We start from the raw sequence: 19,668 nt of genomic DNA, 5'->3' as shown, positions 1-19,668 counted from the left end.
TGTCCCTGCCCATGGAATGAGGTGGTCCCTAAGGTCCCTTCCAACCCAAACCATTCCATGACTCTCTGGAATCACCTTTCCCTGTGGAAGTCTGGAGGTGCCTTGAGTGCCCATTCTTGATGGGCTCCTGCTTCCTGCTGCCCTCAGGGCCATGAAAGCTGAGACCACTTGGAAAGCCAGGAAAACCTGGCTGCGAAATCCTGTGGCAGCAGTGTCTTATCAAGCCTGTGCAGCTCCTTGTTGTGCCATAGCCTTGAGCTCACTGCTGCAAAAGAGGAAACACAGGAGCATGAGCAGAGGGCTCAGACTTCCCACTGCTTCACTGCAACAAGTTGGTGGCACGCAGACCGAGGAAAATCCTGCTTGCGCACATTTTTCTTACTTCTAGTCGCCAAAAGGGGTTTTTTTTTGGGTTTTATTCTGTCCTCTCATCTTCTGTTGTCACAGATATTATCTTGCATGATACCTTGTTTGCAAGTTGTCGGTGCTGTTAGGGGCAGAGCTGTCAGATGGACTTTGCTGAGGCGGAGTTCCCAACACGCGGTGCCTGTGCAAGGCTGAAGTGTCCCCGTCCCACTGTGATTCTCTGTCTTACTCCGAGTGGGGAATGACAGCAATGGATGCAAAGCCCAGGAGCAACACAACTGCACAGGTAGGTCTGGTTTTTTGGGTAGGGAAGGGTTTGATGCTTGAATTCAGTGGGATTCTTGGTGATGTTGGAAGTAGCACTGATGAGGCTCTTCCAGTTCTGGCCCTTCATGCCAAGAGAGACCTTGAGGGGCTGGAGCGTGTCCAGGGCAGGGAACGGAGCTGGGAAGGCTCTGGAGCCCCAGGAGAGGCTGAGGGAGCTGGAAAGGGGCTCAGCCTGGAGCAAAGGAGGCTCAGGGGGGACCTTGTGGCTCTGCACAAGTCCCTGACAGGAGGGGGCAGCCGGGGGGGGTCGGGCTCTGCTCGCAGGGAACAGGGACAGGAGGAGAGGGAACGGCCTCAGGCTGGGCCAGGGGAGGCTCAGGGTGGACAGCAGCAGGAATTTCCCCATGGAAAGGGTGCTCAGGCCTTGGCAGGGGCTGCCCAGGGAGGTTTGGAGGTGGCACTCAGTGCTCTGGGTTGGGGACAGGGTGGGGATGGGGCACGGCTTGGATTCAGTGCTCGCAGAGCTCTTTCCCAGCCTCAGTGGTTCTGTGACTCTGTGAAGTGTTTGGGGGACAGAAGGCTCTTGTACCTCATGTCCCCCTGTGCTTTTCATTGTGACAAAACCACTGACTGGGGAAAATGTCTTCCTGGGGTAGATCCTGAATAAAGCGGGATTCAAAATGAACAGGCATCTGGAAATGACCACATTTGTGAAATTATAAAGATAAAATGTCAAGGTTCCACCTTACTGCTATGCTGCAGTGACATTAGAGACACAGATCCTTTGCCAGAGACTTTCAGTGGCAGCCCTGGTGACCTCTTGCATGACATAATTCCTTTGTTACATGCAAACCAGAAAGCCTTTTGAAACACTATGTATTCCTATTTTGAAAGACTTGAACCAGAGTATAAGGTTTGTTACATTTATTTCTGTATTCATATTCCATCTAGATTAATTTTATACGGATAAGAGGCCCTGCTGCAGCTGTAAGGGTTGGAGCATGCTGAAATCTTGATTCAAAGTCAGTGCCTTGCCGTCCTGCTGTCTGCAAGTCTAATAAATGTAATGGAATTAAGATTTTCATCCTGGATTATGATCTCAGTGTTTACCATAAATAAACTGCCTCCTGGAAATCTGATAGAAAATGTGGGGAGAAACCTTAACAGGACTTCAATGAGTCATTGTTTTACACTCAAAATTTTCCATCGAGGCTTGTAAAGATTAGGGGGCTACTTTTCACACTGAGTCATCAGTAATTGAGGCAGGACATTTTTCATCTCTGTATAGAGGAATTTTCTATTTCTAGATATATTTCCAGTTCTCTTCAGTGGATTGTCAATAAATCAATGTAATGGTAGCAAACCCATTCCCTGTTCTGCTGTGAGCATTTTAGACATGGCCAGAGCAACCCAGTCAACTTCAGCTGAGTAATAAAAAGCCAAACTTATTTCTGCAACATCATTTCTGAACTGTTTATAAGGCCCCTGCTGGCCTGGCAGTATCATATATTTGAATAATATAAAAATACAAAGGGGTTTTTTTGTACTCTCTGCACTCCTTGAGGCACCAGCCCTCGGCAGCGTTACTGTGACGGGAAATGCTCTGCAATTATCCCTGTGTCCCAACTATTGCACCTGCACAGGGAAAACACTTCTGAACATGATTTCAGTTTGAGTTTAGCCAGAAAATGGTGTTGTTTGTTTGTTGTTGCGTATCCAGTGGCAGCACAGGAAGCGTTGCACCCCTTGGTGCAATTTCAAACCCCGTGAGCTCCACGGGCTCCTGCTGTGTGACAGCTTTGGCTGAGCTGCTGCCCCAGGAAAACAGGAGTGTGTTTGGATGCGCATAAAGTGGATGTGGAGTTTATCTGTCCTAAAATGCCCAGTTCACATCTTCCCTTCTCACCCACAAACATGAGTGGGGAATGACAGAGATTCTGCCCCTGTGTCCCACTCAGGTGAGACCCCACCTGCAGAGCTGCCCCAGCCCTGGGGCCAACAGCAGAAGGACGTGGAGCTGCTGGAGAGAGCCCAGTGGAGGCACCAGGATGAGCAGAGGGATGGAGCAGCTCTGCTGGGAGGAAAGGCTGGGAGAGCTGAGATTGTTCAGCCTGGAGAGGAGAAGCTCTGGGGTGACCTCACTGTGGCCTTGCAGGACCTGAAGGAGCTGCAGGAGAGATGGAGAGAGAGGATTTCCAAGGGCTGGAGGGACAGGACACAGGGAATGGCTTCAAACTAAAAGAGAGGAGGTTTAGATTGGATATTAGGAAAAAATCATTCCCTGTGAAGGTGGGGAGACCCTGGCACAGGGTGCCCAGAGCAGCTGTGGCTGCCCCTGGATCCCTGGCAGTGTCCAAGGCCAGGCTGGATGGAGCTTGGAGCAGCCTGGGACAGTGGGAGGTGTCCCTGCATAGCAGGAATTCCCTCTGGGGTTCCTTCATGGGAACGTTTAATTGTATTTGAAAGTAGTTCTGTCCCCACTAGATGTGGGTTTGTTGCTGATATTTCTCCATCTTTTCAAATGCTGGAGCACCTGAAAAACTCCAGGGTAGCAAGGGAATGGCTCTTTATCACCTGCATGAAGTGTCTGAGGGGGTCAAACTGCTGCTTCTAATGTTAAAAAAAGAAAGAAGAGAAAGAGCACGCAGGCATTGAAATGGGCTGCTTTTGCCAGGAATCCTTTCTCCTTTGGACAGCAGCTGGTTTGCTCCCAGCCCAGAGCTGTAGATTCTGTTGAGGAAGCTTTTCAATTCAGCATTTTCTAGTCAAGACACTCAAGGCTTGTCTAGCTACATGATTGTGGCTTTGGGAGCCAGTGTCTAATTTAATCTTGAAGCTGCTGTGGAAAGAGGAAGGAAGAAGCTTTTACCAGAGAAAAGCCAGCCCATACAAAGGCAAAAACAGTAAAAATTTGCAAATGCCAAGATACCACAAATCCAAAGTGGTAAAACCTGTGCACCAGCATGACCTGGACTCAGCTGGGCAAATAGCAACCATGAATAATTTAAATAACACTATAGCTTAATAACATTCAAGGATTTTTTAGATTAGCCCAAGAAACAAAACCCTTCCGCTGCAGGTCATATTTGGCTTTCCTCCTCGGGTTTTCTGCCTCTGCAGGGTTTTGCAGGGGGTTAATAACCACAAAGGAGATCTGTTCAGTTTTCTAGAGACAGGTTGAAAGTGTATCCAACCTCAAACTAGTGTTAATCAAAACAAAACAACAAACCAGGAGTAAAAATTGCTGCTGCAAAAATGTTTCTAAATCCAATCCTTTTCCTGGTCCAGCCCTGCTGCCCTGGCTGTTCTGTTCAGAGCAGGGCAGACACTCCCTGCAGGGGGGTCTGTGTGTCCTGCACATCACCAGCTGCAGCCCAGTGGCTCCCTGGAGAGAATTCTGCTATGTAATGAGCTCCCCCCATTCCCAAAGCTGCTTTCCTGGGGCTCCCAGCGAGCAGGAGGTGGCAGAGGCTGAGCCTTCCCTCTCCAGCTTCCAGCCAGACCCTCCAGAGCTGCCTGATCCGCTGACAGGGCTGGGGAGATCCTCCTCCTCCTCCTCCTCCTCAGGCGATGGACTAACAGGGAAACAGGCAGCAAAATGAAGGTCAGTGTAAATACTGGGTTTTTTCTTTCTGCTGCAGTTAATTTGATGACTTTCTTGATTTCATTTGTAGTGTTCAGAGGGTAAAATCTGCATCTGGCAGGGTCCCTTTGCAGTGTGTGTGCTCAGCTGATTTGCACATCACTAACAGAGCACGTGGTGCCGATTTTTAAAATATAATCCAAATGAATCCTTTCTCAAGAACAGCAGTGTGGCTGAGGAGGGTGAGGGTCGGTTCTGTGGGTTCTGTGTACATTGAGTAATAACAAGCTTATTAAAAACGATCATGAGTGACCCAGACGGGTCACTTCCACATTCTCTTGGAAAAAATGAGCTTAACAGTTGAGCTGTATATTACCTCAAAAAAGATGTTTTTGCATTGATTCCTAGAAATGGGAAATGGAAATGTTGAAAGAATTGAGGTCACTCTGTGATGAGGAAAATGCCAAGTAACTTCAGTCTGAGTTCTGCGAGCCTGGGAAAGCCTTTGCACTCCAGGGTAAGGACTGGCCCCATCCTGCAGAGCCATCTGCAAGGAGAACTGAGGCTCAGAAGAGGAAAGGAGTGCTCTTTTCCAGGAAATACAGTTTTCTCTGCTGGTGGAGGGGAATCCGTGATGGATCAAATCCATTTTCCAGCCGCTTGTCACCGTTTCTGCCCCCAGCCCCCAGGCTGGGCTTTGTGCTGGCAGGGGGCTTTGGCTGTGACACAAGTGAGTGGCTCGGCGGGTCCCAGCTGATCCCTGGCAGCCGGGCAGGGCAGGCTGTGCTCTCACCATGTGTCCTGTGCTAATGACAGGGAAGGAGCAGTGTCCAGCTGCTGCCTGCACGCGGGGATTCACGCCACTGATTAGGGCAGGTGGAAAATCCACTTAGCCCAGAGAAATGTTACAGTTTCGGTGATATTTATTCAGAAACCATCCATTTGTCAATTTATTCCATGCATTTAATTCATTTGCTCAGAAGCACGAGCTTTGCAGGGCTGTCCAGAGGGCAGGGTTAAAACAAGAGCTGTTTGTGGGGGCTGATAAGAGCAGCCAGAGAGCCCCAGGAAGCCGCAGCTTTGGGAGTTTTGTGGTGCTGCTGCTGATTCACTGTGAATCAAAAACCCCCACCCTGACCTCGGCCTCTCCACTGCTGCCACAGCCATGGAGAAAGGGCACGGCCGCAGGGACAGCACCCGGCCACCTCCAGCAGCAGGAACCCACAGCAGGAATTCCTGCCGAGGAAAAACGTGCCTTTTGCTCCTGCCGAGGAAAAATGTGCCTTTTGCTCCCCTGCCCAGCTGCCCTGGCAGTGTTTCACCTGATGCACAGGCAGGGAGAGCAGGGAAGGTGAGGACCCTGCTCTGAGGAGGACACTTGCACTCATCAGGACTTTCCGTATCTGTAAAGCCACGTTTAGAAATGAACGTGCTCAGATGTAATTAAGATCCTAAAAGGTTTAAAAAAGTCAAAAGAAACCTAAAGTGATTGGGTGCATATGGGGAAAAGAAGTTTGAGGACCCAAGCCCCAGGAATGCAGCCAGGGTGAGAGGTTGGAACAGCAGGAAGTGGCAGCTTTATCTTCCCTTGAACGTGGGCATGAGAGCACTCGTGTAAAAGTGAACTGAGTGGCGTGAAATCCTGGCTGCACTTGCCACTTCTGGAGATTTTAACACAGCTAGGATTTGATTAACTTTATTTGTGGAGAAAAGAGCGTTTGGGGAAAATTAACACAACTCCGGCTTGTAATTCCCACCTCTGCAGCACTGCCTTGTGTGAAGCTGCAGGAGTTGTAAGCTTGAATTTTTAAAGTGGTGATTCTGTATTTGATCAAAACTGATCTGACCATTTAGAATTCAAAACCTGCTGATCAGCACCTGCTTCCACCCCCACAAATCAATTAAAGCAATAAAAGCAAGTCCTGATGTTCATTCCTCCTTGAAGCTCACATAAAACTTCTGTATGAGCTGAACATTTCCAAAATACATAAAAAAAACCAAAAAAATTGCAGAAGGACCTTCTGCAAGTCACAGGAAATGTTGCACATGCAGGTAGAGAATGATTTGAGCTTTCAAGGTACATTTTCCTTTTCCCTGTGGATGTTGATATGAACTCTCTACAATTAACTGGGCAAAATTTAAGTGACTCAGCGTGGTCTGGGGTTTAGAAGGGAATTCTCATGGAAGCCTGTTCCCAGCTAATGGATGATGGAGAATGTTTATTTCTCCAGCTATGTTGGGAGGTGAAGAGATTAACTGGAAGCTGCTCTGTAAACATGTCAGAGGTGCCACTGATGCATGAGCAGCACTGTTTAGCAAACACAGGACACTGCTGTATCTCTTCCTCCTCAAATATTTTAAGTCCCACTTTCCTGCAGTAAAATGCTTACACGTGTATTGATGTGCAACAAGAGAAATATTTCTCTTGATCCACGAAAACTCCCAGGATTTAAACTGTCTCTTTATTTACATGATGTCAGTAGGAGTTTTTAAGAAGCAATTTGAAGACAATAAATGAAAAAATATCTTTTTTATTTGAAATGCTGTGAAATAGTGCAGTACCCATTCACATGAAATAATACAAGGGTAGTAAATTGAGATTTCCAAACACAAACTGAGTGGGAAGGGGGCATTGAGAAATTATTTTGTGAGGCTTGTGGGCAAGATGCTCAAATTATCACGTGCTGTAAATCACTGGGTATCACCTGGATTTTTCTAGCAATGTTTGAGTATATTTTATAAGGTTATTTTTTCCTCTTGTGTAGTCCTGTAGGCTGAGGATAAGGCTTGGCATAGGAGAGGGATCAGGAGATTTTAGTAACAGTGGGATGTTTTTTCCTTAGCATCAGTATCTATTGTGTACACAGAGCACAGATGTCAGTCTGAGGGTGTAGAATTTGACATTATAGAACTGTGCCCTCATCAGCTTTACTGCTCTTAATTACAATTTCTCCATTAATAAACATGAGGTAGCAGCTTTCATTCCTATGACTCCCAAGGGCTGTCAGGTTTTACAGAGGGACCAGTGCAAACAACAAAGATGTGAAAAGTCCAGTTTGGGGGGGAATTACTCTCTCCACATCTGAGCCACAGTCCAGTAAAGGAGATGCACTTCCAGCTACATGAGAGCTTTTGAAGTGAAGCTCTTCCGGAGACCCTGCTCTGTAAATCCCTTCAGTGTGTGACCCACTTGCTTTGCCCTCGGATGGCTGTGGGCTCGGGGGTCCCGGTGCCTCGGGGAGGGGCTGCAGGGGACACTTTTTTCCTCTTTTCTAGGTCCATGCTCTGTCACCAGCTCGTTAAAACCCTCTCAGTGAGAGCAGAGTCCCAGCACTGCCTCTCAAGGTGCTTTTTTTTGGGCTTTTAGGATGTTCTTTATCTTAGGAAAAGTTTTACAAGGCTGCTGATGGGGATGAAGCAGCAAGCAAATAAGGAAAATCACTTTGACCTCACCTGTGTTGCTTTAGTGCTTTTTACACGTTTGTTATTTAAGGGCACAACACACAAAGCACCAGAGAGCTCCACAAGCCCTGGCCGGGGAGGACACACTGGACAGCCAGAAATGCAGCTCCCACTGCCCTCCCAGCACAGCCCCCTCCTCGCCGAGCATCCGTCAGGGCTCTGCCATCCTGGGAATGCAGCGCTTGTTTACAGTCACGGGCAGGTCAGGGAGGCTTCTGCTCACAGAGGGGAAGGGGCTGCCACAGCGATCCCTCACACACGTCCCGGGGAGCCGGGAGTGCAGCCAGGGCCTGCCTCTGGCACACAGCCCCACGCTGGGTGATGCAGAGCCTGCACTGCAGATAACCTCACCCTGCAGACAGACGTGGTGGGAGCAGGCACCCACCTCCTGCAGCTTCTGCCTGTGTGCTGTGCACTCTGCTGAAATACTGAAATACCAGGAGTGGATGGCAAAGATGTGCTCTCCAACTCCAGAGTATTGGCTCTTTGTCCTGAAACATGGAATTTAATTAAGCCCTGCCTTAGCTGGGAAAACCTTTGGGGTTTGGGGTTTTTTTATTTTTCTTTTTAACCTCTTCTTTTTGACAGCTCCACTGACCCTGCTTGTCAGAGGTCTGACAATCTCTCAGTTCATTCATGTTCTACTGGAATTTGGAGCTTGTTTCCATCACTTCTCTACTCAAAGTCTTCATTTTTCCATTCCAGCCCTCTGGATGGGATGTGAGATGATCCATGAACAGATCTGTTTTCTAGCTAGGTCAGGTTCTCCAGAATGCCCTATGAATTAATTGATTAATTCATTAATCTATCTCCTGCTTGGCTTGATTTGGGATGATTTTAGAGGTCCCTGGGTTCGTGTTGATCACATACTCCAGTGTGAGCTCTAGAAATGCAAAATCTGAGGCACCATGTTCTGCCTTGGCCTGGCCTCTGGCTGGGGGCTGCTGGCCCTGGGATTTGCACACCTTTACTGGCCAAACCCAAGGAATGTGTGTTGTGCCCTGAGTGAGGGACCCCTCTGATGGAAAGGTTTGTGTCTCTGGTTATAAAATTAGGCTCAGCAGCATCTTGAGTGTGCTGCTGCCACAGGAAAAACTTGTCTGGGGAAGTGTCAATATTGAGATGCCTTCTAAAACCACAGTGTGAACCAAATGTTCCTCTCAGCTGTGTGGGTGTGAGTAGGAAGGGCAGCCTTGCTGTGTGTGCCCCAGCCAGGCTCAGATCCTCCCTGCAGGCTTCCTGGCCCTTCACCCATTTCCTGCATGTGCCTGGATAAGGCTCTTCATGTTGGAAAAGGGGGAGAGTCTTCCTCTGCCCACCCTCCTCAGGGCTGAAGAAGAGGCTCTGTCCTTCAGAAGCGTGTCTGCGCAGCATCCAAACCCAAGGATCAAGCAGGATTGATGACTAACAGGAAAAGTTGGCTGTTCTCCCTTTTTTTTTTTAATATGTGGAGCCCAGGCCTGCCCCAGGGTGGGATTCCTGGCTCCAACATTTGGCGTTGTCCAAATCAGAAGTGGACTCCCATGTTCAAGGCAAAAGCCAGGTTGGGCCATGAGGCCAAAGGGGCTGTTGTCCACCCCTGGCAGCTGCCCTTGTCCCACAAAAAAGCCATTGTTCATGGCCACCCCGACCACGAAACGCCTGCAGCCAACAGTGGGCCCTTGTCACCAGCTGAGCTGACAAATTGGGTTTCTTCTGCTGCAGCTTCAAGCCAGCTGCTGCTTCACAGCAAATGCTCTGGACAAAAATACAAGGCATCACGTTTCCTATTTGGGTGCTATCTCTCTGGACATTAGTTGCACTTTCTGGTAAGAAATTCATGCTGAGACACAGCCAGTGTCCCACTGACTGGGAAGCAGACGGTCCCATTTTGAAGCTGAAAGCAAAATCTATCTGGTACTGAAAAAACCCTACAAACTGCCTCCACAGCTTTCTCTACCCTTTGCACAAGCACCTGGGGTGACTAGAGCTACCTGCAGGCTCTGGCTGCCCCATCCCTGGAAGCATCCAAGACCCGGTTGGATGGGGCTTGGAGCAACCTGGGATAGTGGAAGGTGTCCCTGCCCGTTGCAGGGGTGGGATGAGATGATCTTTAAAGTCCTTTCCCACCCAAACCATTCCATGATTCTATGATCTTGTAATGAGTAAGTATGAGATGAAGAATTCACAGGACAACAATGGGAAAGCCACCTATTTTTCATATAGGGATGTTCATAAGTAATCACAGAATCATTAGGATTGAAAAGGACCTCTGGACACCACTCAGTCCAACCCTACTGCTTAGGCAGGGCCATCTGGAGCAGGTGACACGGGAATGCATCCAGGTGGGTTTGGGATGTCTCCAGAGAGGGAGACTCTACACCCTCCCTGGGCAGCTGTTCCAGGGCTCTGCCACCCCCATGGAAAGAGGTTCTTCCTCATGCTGACGTGGGACTTCTTGTGTTTTAGCTCATAAATCTAATATAATGAATCTAAATAATGAACATTAGCAATGCTCTTCAAGAGCCTTGGGGGAAAAGGTGAAGAAATAGATCACAGTAATATTTTTATTATTATCTATTGCTTTAGTGCACTGAATGCAGCAGACATAAAGGGCAACAGTTTAACTCTGGCATCGATGCTCCAGAGAGGTTGTTCAGTGTGAAAAGGGGTGGGTGAATTAAATGGAGCTCGAGGTGGAAAGTGGATCTCAGCAAGGTGGAAACACCAAGCTGGAAAGTAAAGAGCCCTTGTGCGGGTGTGACAATGTCGGTGTCCTCGTGTCCCCAGCACAGCCTGGCCAAGGCGCTGTACGACAACAAGGCCGAGTGCTCGGACGAGCTGGCGTTCCGCAGGGGGGACATCCTGACGGTGCTGGAGCGGCACGTGCTGGGCAGCGAGGGCTGGTGGTGGTGCTCCCTGCACGGCCGCCACGGCCTGGCCCCCGCCAACCGCCTGCAGCTCCTGCCGGCCACCCCGGCCCAGAGTGACCAGCCCACGGAGCCGCCAGCGGGACACAACATCTACCAGGTGCCCTCCGTGCCCAAGGCCGCGGTGCTGTCGGCCACCTACGAGAAGATGGAGGGCTGGGTGCAGGCCCCGGCCACGGGCTCGGCCGCTGCGGCCCAGGCCGTGTACCAGGTGCCGGCCCTGGCGGCGCAGCTGCTCAGCGAGAGGACCAAGCGCTCCGTACACCAGGTGAGAATAAAGACAGCTCTGCAAACAACGGATGTTGTTGTTAAAACAATCGTTGGGAGTGGGAAATGAGAAAGCTTGAGATTTACAGTGGAATTTGCAGCAAAAGAATGATGGTGTTTAGGAAACTGCCATCAATTTATAGCATCATGTGGGAAATGCTGCTCTGGGCAACAGATGACAGCGTCTATATTCTGTAGTCCCTCACCTTTCTGGCAGCTTAAAAAGGCTGTAAAATAGGGCAGGAAGTAAAGAATATACCATTTGTCTGGGAGAATCTATAAATGATTTACAAAGTTAAAGTAACAAGACAGAACTTTCTCCTCTGATGGGTCACAGCACGCGGCCATCCAGAGTCCTCTGGGCACATGTGGGGTCTTTGCATCCATCTGCACAGGAACATGATTCATAATTTTTTTTAATCACCCTTTGGTGTGTGATTGCTGGGTTTGGTCTGGTTTTTAGTGTCTCCAGCAGCTCAGCAAGCTCAGAGTGCTGCTGCCTCTCTCTTGTGCTGCTCGAGGCAGTCACTAGGCTTGCACAAAATAGCAGCCCCTGTCAGACATGCAGGACACAAAGTTTTGCTGTGTGCCCTCAACCAGTTTCTCTCCCAGCCCGTTTTTGCTGCTGCTGAGACGGTGACCAGGGTGTGCAGGATGAAAGCAGCCACCAGTGCCCCCAGTCACAGAGGAGAACAACCCGATTTTCCAGGGTTTCATTACAGCTCCCTGGCCCGGCTCTTCTTTCTCCCAGTTCCTCGTGTTTGACATTCAAATGGAACACGTACATGGAACATTTTGATTACATGTTGCATCAAGTGTCTTAAGATCAAAACCTTGTGCTTTCTTCAGGAAAAAATGAATGGGGAATGTTTCATAATGAAAGGGAAATAGAGCAGGTGGGGATGGAGTTCAAGTGCAAGGTTTTGTTGAGTTCCGTGAGCTCTCCAGCCCTGCGTGGCTCTTTATTCTGTGTACAGAAATCACATTAGAAATTCTAATTGGAAAAGGAAAAGGAAGAAAATTCAGCTTTCCAGTGTTTTAGGCTGGTTTAATGATCATTTGATTTATGGGGCTCACTCAGCCACCTTTCCTCCTGCTGTGCAGAAGGCGAATCATGGAAACCTCGCTGCTGCTTCCTGCTGGGTGGCAGGTGGGTGCTGGAAAACAACAAACTCAGGGCATCCCTGGTGACCAAAACCTCATTTTCAGCTCTACAGCTGCAGTGCACAGCCATAACTCAAACTGAGTACAGCTACAAGACTCCTGCACTTGCTGTGAACTGATTTTGCCACATTCCTGACACTAAAGGAGCCATTTGCAAACTGAATCAGAGATTGGCATGAATTTTCCATGTTCTGCCAGCAAATCAGGTGGAAAATGTCATCTGTTCATTATGTGGATGAGTGGTCTGGCAGAAGAGCTCCTTGGCTCTCCCTGTCTCATTTCATGAATTTATCCACCTAAGCTGTGTCTAGTCTAAGACTGAAAAAGAAATGTCCCAGCCTCTGATTATTATCCAGAAGTTCAGAGCGGGGCTGCCTGTGGCACAGTGTCCCAGCTGTCCCCACACCAGCTGCACCCTGGTGGTCACCAGCCGTCCCCAGGCAGGGGAGCTCAGGGAGCACAGAACGATCCAGACCATCCCACAGAGATCCTGTGGCACAACTGGCAAAGCTCCTGGCATACTCAGCTGTCCTCTGAGCAGCTGGGAAAAGCCACTCCGAGTCTTTGAGGGAGCTGATTGAAAGCAATGAAACAAAAAGAAATCCCTCAGAGCCTGGGTGTTTTCACCCCACAGAGAAGCCCCCTCTTCTGCCTCACACACAGGGCACCTTCTGGTTCTACTGTCACTGAAAGGACTTCAAAAAGGAGTAAGATGTGATATCCAGTGAGTTTCCTTCTTGCTATATTCTCAGATTTGTCCATCTGGAAGCAGACCTGGGCTAAGAATGGCTTTCCTGACACCTTTTATGTTTTGCCCTTTCACTCAGGGAAGTTGTGCCTGTGTTGGCAAGTAAGAGGCTCGTATTCAGGCACAGGTTGCCCCATCCCTGGAAGTGTTCCAGGCCAGGTTGAACGGGCTTTGGAGCAACCTGCTCTAATGGAAGGTGTCCCTGCCCATGGCAGGGGGTGGAACTCATGGTCTTTAAGATCCCTCCCAACCCAAACCATTTTGTGATTCTGTGATTCTTTATCACAGAGCGCTAAGGGGATTTGTCTTCACTCCTCATTCCCTGTTTTCAGATGAGAGCTGAAGCAGGCAGAGTGAAGCTGCAGTCTTCCTCCTCTACCATATTTCCCCTAACTTTAGTTGCTGCAGGACTTACATGATGGAAATCACTCCCTGCAGTCTGAAATCATTTTGTGCAATATCTCACCCCAGCATTGTTTCTGGAGGTCAGTGGTTTGCAATGGCCCATTTATAAATTAGCTGAGGGCAGCCAGGCTAAAGACAGGCTGGATGAAGAAAATTCCATGTTTTGGTGGTTGATTTTAAAAAAGAAAAGTCCTAACCCAGCATTCATACTTTGTGACATTAATTAACTGTCCCACAGATCTGGTCACGGCTGCTCAAATTATGTTTTAATCAAACAAGAGAATCTGACTGCAGATGAAAATATAATGCCCATATTGGACTCCCCTGCTTATGGAGCTGGACAGGACATCAAGGTTTACTCCTTCTAAATGAGTCAGTCTTTCATAACTACAGAATAATGCTCAGCCTGCACATTTTTGCTGCTCTTACATTAAATTGGCTTGACCCAATGACTCTGTGGGCTTGGAGAAGTCGAAATTTCCCCACTTCCTTTTTTAAGTGGTTCTGCTTTTTGGCAGTCTAAAGATTTCAGTGATAACTGCAGCTGGATTTTCTCCAAATCTTTTCTGTCCCACGGTTAGTAAGGCAGATTGTCTTTGATATGCATGTCCCAGTAATGATCTTATCTAAAATGTAGCAGAAATGCTGGCAAAGGAGAATTATTTGGGAATGAACATCCTATTGCTTGTAAGGTCACTTTCTGTCTCTCACCTTCAGTGAAGAGCTGAAGGTTTTTACCACTTAAGAGTGATACTCCAACAGTGGATTATCCAGCTACATGACTTTTCAGAGCTGTCCTGAGCTTCCTGCCAATGCAGTTTTATGATAATTGTTTTTGCTCCCCTCCAAGCACCTGTTCACTCTGCCGAGAGCCTGCCGGGCTTCAGCCCCAAACATCAGGGGTGAGGTGTACGATGTCCCCTCCGCACAGCGCCGCGGGTCCCTGCTCACACAGGTGAGTCCTGCCCCGCTCCCTCCCTGCAGCTGGCACCCCAGAGCACCTCCGAATAGATCTGGAGGTCAATTCTACTGCCACCCTGTTGGCTTTTTGTAAAATTGGGAAGAAAATCATCTATTTTTTAGCTCAAAACCTCAGTTCTCCTGAGTTTCTTAGAAATTTAGAGCAGTGTGTCTTAAATCTGGTCCGTTTCCCATAAACATTTCCATTTTTTCTGTTAGTTAGGCATTTCCCCGTGGACTCCAAGGCAGAGAGGTTGACAGTACTGATGTCTTACTGAATTCTCAGTATTAGAGTGCAAACCTCTCTGCCTTGGAATCCACGAGGAAATGTGGGGTGTCATTTGGTCGGGGTGATTTGGGGATGTTTAGAGAAGAGTCACAAGCGCACGTTCAACAAGAAATTAAATGTCACCCCCACCACCCACCTCCTGGGAAAAACATGCCCTGGATTTGGTCATGTCACCGTGACGTGTCCTGTTACACAATCTTGCCCTCGGTACTGTCCCACTCCCCTAGGAACAGTGAATGTCACATTTTCTCCACCCCTCAGCCTGTGCAGGTCACCAGGATGGGACAGGGCGGTGAATGTCACATTTCCTCCACTTCTGAGCCTGTGTAGGTCACCAGGATGGGGCAGGCACCAGCCCCCAGCCCTGTGCTGTCACCTCCCACACAAAGGTGTGCGTGGCACTGGAGCATGTCCAGGAAGCCTCCCCACACCGCTGCTGCTCCCTGGCAGTGCAGGGTTGAGCCCAGTCCATTATTATCAAGTTATCCACAGATTTCCTGGAGTCACCTGCCTTGTGTGAGGGGCTGATCCCTGCTCAGACCCAAACCTACTCAAGTATGGCCCAAAGCCTTTCATCCCACTCAAGGCCCCAGTGGGCTCTAAAAAGGATCCAAATAAACCTTTTTTTTTCCTCTCTGAGCAGAGCAGTGCCACTCCCCCCAGCACACAGAAGGGCTCCGTGCTGGGCAGATCCACTGAGATCTTCCAGGAGGAGCAGAAGCAGCTTTACAACATCCCCTCCAACCCAGAAAAAGCAGGAGCTGGCAGCCAGAAGGACTCAGCAGCAGGCAATGTGAGTAAGGCTTGGTGGACACAGGAGAATAATCTGTCACTGCTGGGATGCCTGGCTTGGAGCAGGGGCAGGTTTCCCATCCCTTCCCCACTGTTTCTTATACAACAAATGGTCCTGAACTTTCCTTTTCCAGCTTGGACTCCAGCTGTACACACACAGATCTGTATCAAGTCAAAATTTAAATTCATTGAAGGTGTTTGAGCAGAGTCAGTGGTGTCTGTTGGTGATTTATTGTTTGCCAGGGTGTGCATGTGAATGGGAAAAAATCAAGTGTCTACAGTTTTCACTGGCTGGGGACTTTGCTGTATGATCTAATCACCTGTGCTCCAAATATTTTACCTTTCATATGTGCAGATTGTGCATTTTAGAAAATAAAAAACAGAGGTAGCCTTTTCATGGTGCTGTTCCATTGACATCAGGGGAGTTGCACACATTTAAGTGCTCTGAGAACTGAGTTCTGTTTCTCATTCTTGTTTAAAAAGATGGTTTCTAAGCCCTCTGTGCTCTGTTGCAGTTATATGACGTCCCTCCCAAAAGAGAACTCAATGACTCAGAAAATAAATCTCAGAAAAAGTGCCGGGGCCATTACAACACTTTGCCAAACCCTCGGAAATCCGAATGGATCTACGATATTCCGGTATCCCCTGAAAATTCCGGATTCAAAGCAAACCCTCCTGGCCAGTCTGTGGAGAAGCAGGTGCTGTATGACATACCCCCAGCCAGGTACAAGGCTCCAGCCACAACCACGGAAGCCAAGGCTGGAAATCCACAGTTATACAACATTCCACCGAGCCAGCGGAAATTAACCCTTCCAGAAATCCCCCTTTACGACGTTCCATCCTCACGGGATGCGCTCCCCTTGCCACAGAACGGCAGCTGTGAGGTGCCCCTGAGTCTCCTGGCCCCCAAGGCTGAGAATCAGATCTCTGGGGAGAATGTTTATGATATTCCCAAAGGTTTGCCCAGCGCTGGGCACCCCAAGAAAGAGATGGAAAACAACAGCGATGGCTCTGGAGACCAAGCACGCGGCGCTTCTCCACAGCTCTCAGGGGACACCAAGTCAGAAAATGACCCTTTTAGTGTCTCTAGTGTGGACAGCAGAAGCAGCACTCTCTCCTCATCCTCCAGCTCTTCTGCTGAGTCGTTTTCTACTCTGTCACCATTGCCAGAGCCTGTCCAAGAAATTAAACTGGAGCTGGAAGAAGCCATCGAGACCCTGACTCGGCTGCAGCACGGAGTGTCCAGCTCCATTGCCAGCTTAATGATCTTTGTGAGCAGCAAGTGGAGGTTGCAGGAGCACCTGGAGAAAAGCCTGGAGGAGATCCACAGAGCAGTGGACCACATAAAGGTGTCACTGGGAGAGTTCCTGGCTTTTGCTCAAGGCCTGAAGGGAAATGCCTCCAACCTCACTGATAACAACCTGCAGGCCAGGATTAAAAAACAGCTTGAAATCCTCATGAACTCCTACAAAATATTGACAGAAACAAGGGAAGCTCTCAACAACTGCAGCTGGTCCCTGGAGGCTTTGGTGCTCAGGAAGCCCCAGAGCAACCCTGATGACCTGGATCGCTTTGTTATGGTGGCCCGGACAATTCCAGACGATATCAAGAGGTTTGTGTCCATCATCATCGCCAACGGGAAGCTGCTCTTCAGGAAGAGTGAGAAGGAGCAAGAAACGAAGCAACCAAAAGTGAACCCAGAATGCAAAATGGCAAAACAAATCCCAGTGCCAAGAAGAGTAGAAATAGAGTCACTCCAGAGAAATGCTCCTGATAAAACCATCCAAAGCCAGGTCCCTTTGGAGAAACCAGAAGAAAATTCCACCGAGGATTGTGATTATGTCCAGTTACAGGTCAGTGAAACTGGGATTTGCCCTCTGTATTCTTCACCCTGTGCAGATATTAGGCTGTGAACTACCAGCACTCTTTTACCTTTGCACCAGTGCCACATTCAGTCTGCACTATGTCCCGTTTTCCAGACTTTACATGGATCCAGCATTTTGTGACAGTGCTGGATGGCACGTGTACAATGAGCAGTAATTTTAATCAACAGAGAATATAAAACATTTTTATCATCTTGCCAGTTTAGATTCATTTGGGAAATAGGATTTATCTGGGAGTTAGCAAGTCCTCACTTCTCTTTTCCCTCACAGTTCTCTTCCTGCCACTACATTGTGTTTGGCTCTGGCACGACAAGAGATGTTCCTTCCTAACTTGAGGTGTCATGAAAATCCTGCTTGCATAGAACTCAGACTGTGAATTATCACATTTATTTGTTAGAATAATTCTGGGTGATTTTTAGAATCTCCTTAGAATTACTAAAATACCTACTAAGAATACCTCCCTTGGTTTCCCAAAGAAATGCTGGCTTGTCCTTAAAATTTAGGGTACGTTAAGTTGAAATGTTTTGTTGATGTTGGTTTCAGTCTTAAATCTTGCAGGATCGGGCACATTATTAGTAGGAAAAAAACTACATCTCCTTCTAATAAATTCACCATTGCTGTCTGTAACGTGAAGGCTGCAGAGCAAGTAGTTGTTTCCCCATGAAAGAAGAACACATTTATATTTAAATACTTTATGTAGTTGTTTCAACTTTGCTTTCATTTTAATTTGTAACAGGCACAGAAAGTCATTTCAGGTAAAGAAGTAGCAATGAAGAGTACAGAGTCAAACCTGAAGGTATTTTTGACTTAGAAAATATTATCTATGAGGGCTTTCAGTCCCTGATTTCTGTGCTTGCTAAAATTCAGAGTAATTTGCACTCAGACACACACCTCTACAAAGAGACCTATTTGCTTCTCAGAGATCATTTTCCCAGAATTGCTGCTGAAAACCTGTGAAAAACATTTATTTCCAAACAAACAACTCCAGTTTAAAGTCATACTGTTTATTTTATTGCCTTTCAGCATCATTTGGGATAAGGCTGTGAGAATCAGTATTTCAAAATATCTTGTCATGCACTGGCACAAAATTGCCTCTTGTTTTGTGCATTTTTATCATTCATAACCCTGATTAAGTCCATTAAAGATCAATGTTTTCTATTATTTTAAAGCTTCAAGCCCAGACCGTGTAAAGGATTGGTGTTTGGCTGCAGCACTTTGTGTGCTATCCATTATTAAAACTGTATTTAGGGGGAAAAAAGGCAATCAGGAGAATTTCCAACACTTTATGGAAAGACAAATTACTGTAAAGGCTCCAGGATGGGGCAATTTGGAGACCACAAGAATTTAGGGTAGAGTGACCAAAGAAACAACCAGCATGTGACACCAGGCTGAATCTGTTTTAATTTTAACCCTTTCTCCAGGTTTTGCCATGTGCAAAAAAGACTCTGAATCCCAGCAGGCAGGACCTTGGCAGGAAAATCCCCCTCCCAGAGCACTGCAGGCTGTGCTTCGCTGCCCTGCACAAGGCGATCGGGGTGTTCACCACCAGCCTCCGCAACCAGCAGCCGCCCGAAATCTTCATCTCCCACAGCAAACTCATCATCATGGTGGGGCAGAAGCTGGTGGACTCTCTGTGCCAGGAGACCCAGGAGAGGGACGCCCGCAGCGACATCCTGCACAGCAGCAGCCGCTTCTGCAGCCTGCTCAAGAACCTGGCCCTGGCCACCAAAACCGCAGCCCTCAAATATCCCAACGCAGAGGCCACCAGGGAGCTGTGGGAGCAGACGGAGGAGCTGGCCAAGTACACCCAGCAGTTCAGAGCCATGATGGACTGAGGGACCTGGTTTTGCTCCTCTGGACACCAATTTGCACTCAGAATTCCTGCCAGGAATTCGCTGGGTGCTGGTGCACTGTTAGCAGGTGAAGATCCCCACAGCAGCTGGTGCAGAAAAATTCAATCTGCACTTTCTTCTCCACTGTTCACATCCCACCTGGAAATGTCATTGTCACAGTGACTGGGTGGGAATGTTTGCTGTGTATTGGAGCAAAAGTTGTTGATTATCAGACTGATTTCTTCTTTTTTTGTTCTCTATGTATGTCAGATAAATGTATTTTCCTTTTTTATTTCTTTTTTTATTCATGTAAAGTCTCTCTTTAAATGTAGCTGCACAATGTTTTGTAACTTATGATATCCCAGTATCGACTGTTTCCTGAGGACTTTACTCAAAATTTGTAATTACAGGGTTTTTTTACACAGCTGCAAAGCTAATTTTTGGGTTTAATATACAAATACAACACAGTACAAAATCTGGCCAAGGTGTCAATGGGAAATGCTCCAGGCTGGTACTTGAGCATAGAGGAAAACTTTGGGACAAGTCTTGACTCCTGATAAATCTACAGGGAGCACATCAGCCTCTGTCACAGCCCAGAGCTGCTGGAGCATTTCTCCAGCAGGGAAAATATTTATTTCAGTCACTAAATGTGCAGAGCCACTGGACAAGCTCTTCCTACAGCAGGAAAGGTGATGATGTTACTCCCTGCTAGAATCCCAGCAAGTTACACCCAGCGCTGGG

At 48.0% G+C, this 19,668-nt stretch overlaps 1 protein-coding gene across 3 annotated transcripts; it reads left to right on the top strand.

Moving 5' to 3' along the window:
- Nucleotides 1-495: 495 nt before the first annotated feature.
- On the top strand, nucleotides 496-19,411 carry CASS4 (Cas scaffold protein family member 4). 3 transcript variants are annotated; one of them, XM_048322195.1, is made up of 7 exons: nucleotides 496-652; nucleotides 10,448-10,855; nucleotides 14,022-14,126; nucleotides 15,064-15,213; nucleotides 15,728-17,065; nucleotides 17,832-17,891; nucleotides 18,517-19,411. In XM_048322195.1, the coding sequence occupies exons 1-7, from the start codon at nucleotides 608-610 to the stop codon at nucleotides 18,928-18,930; spliced, it is 2,520 nt and encodes an 839-aa protein (XP_048178152.1). In that variant the 5' UTR covers nucleotides 496-607; the 3' UTR covers nucleotides 18,931-19,411. The 3 variants fall into 3 exon arrangements, with proteins under 3 accessions (XP_048178152.1, XP_048178154.1, XP_048178153.1); XM_048322196.1 differs by lacking the exon at nucleotides 496-652 and adding an exon at nucleotides 3,060-4,237; XM_048322197.1 differs by lacking the exon at nucleotides 17,832-17,891.
- Nucleotides 19,412-19,668: the final 257 nt, after the last annotated feature.

The sequence above is a fragment of the Corvus hawaiiensis genome, chromosome 17, assembly GCF_020740725.1.
Source record: "Corvus hawaiiensis isolate bCorHaw1 chromosome 17, bCorHaw1.pri.cur, whole genome shotgun sequence".
NCBI classification, from domain to species: Eukaryota; Metazoa; Chordata; class Aves; order Passeriformes; family Corvidae; genus Corvus; species Corvus hawaiiensis.
Note: the sequence above shows the minus strand (reverse complement) of the source record. Positions and strands in the feature narration are given on the sequence as shown.

Excerpts from the sequence above, each read along its gene's own strand:
- CASS4 (XM_048322195.1), top strand. The coding sequence starts at position 608 with ATGACAGCAATGGATGCAAAGCCCAGGAGCAACACAACTGCACAG. Across the intron at positions 10,856-14,021 it reads CCAAGCGCTCCGTACACCAG|CACCTGTTCACTCTGCCGAG; the intron begins GTGAGAATAAAG and ends CTCCCCTCCAAG. Across the intron at positions 15,214-15,727 it reads AGGACTCAGCAGCAGGCAAT|TTATATGACGTCCCTCCCAA; the intron begins GTGAGTAAGGCT and ends GCTCTGTTGCAG.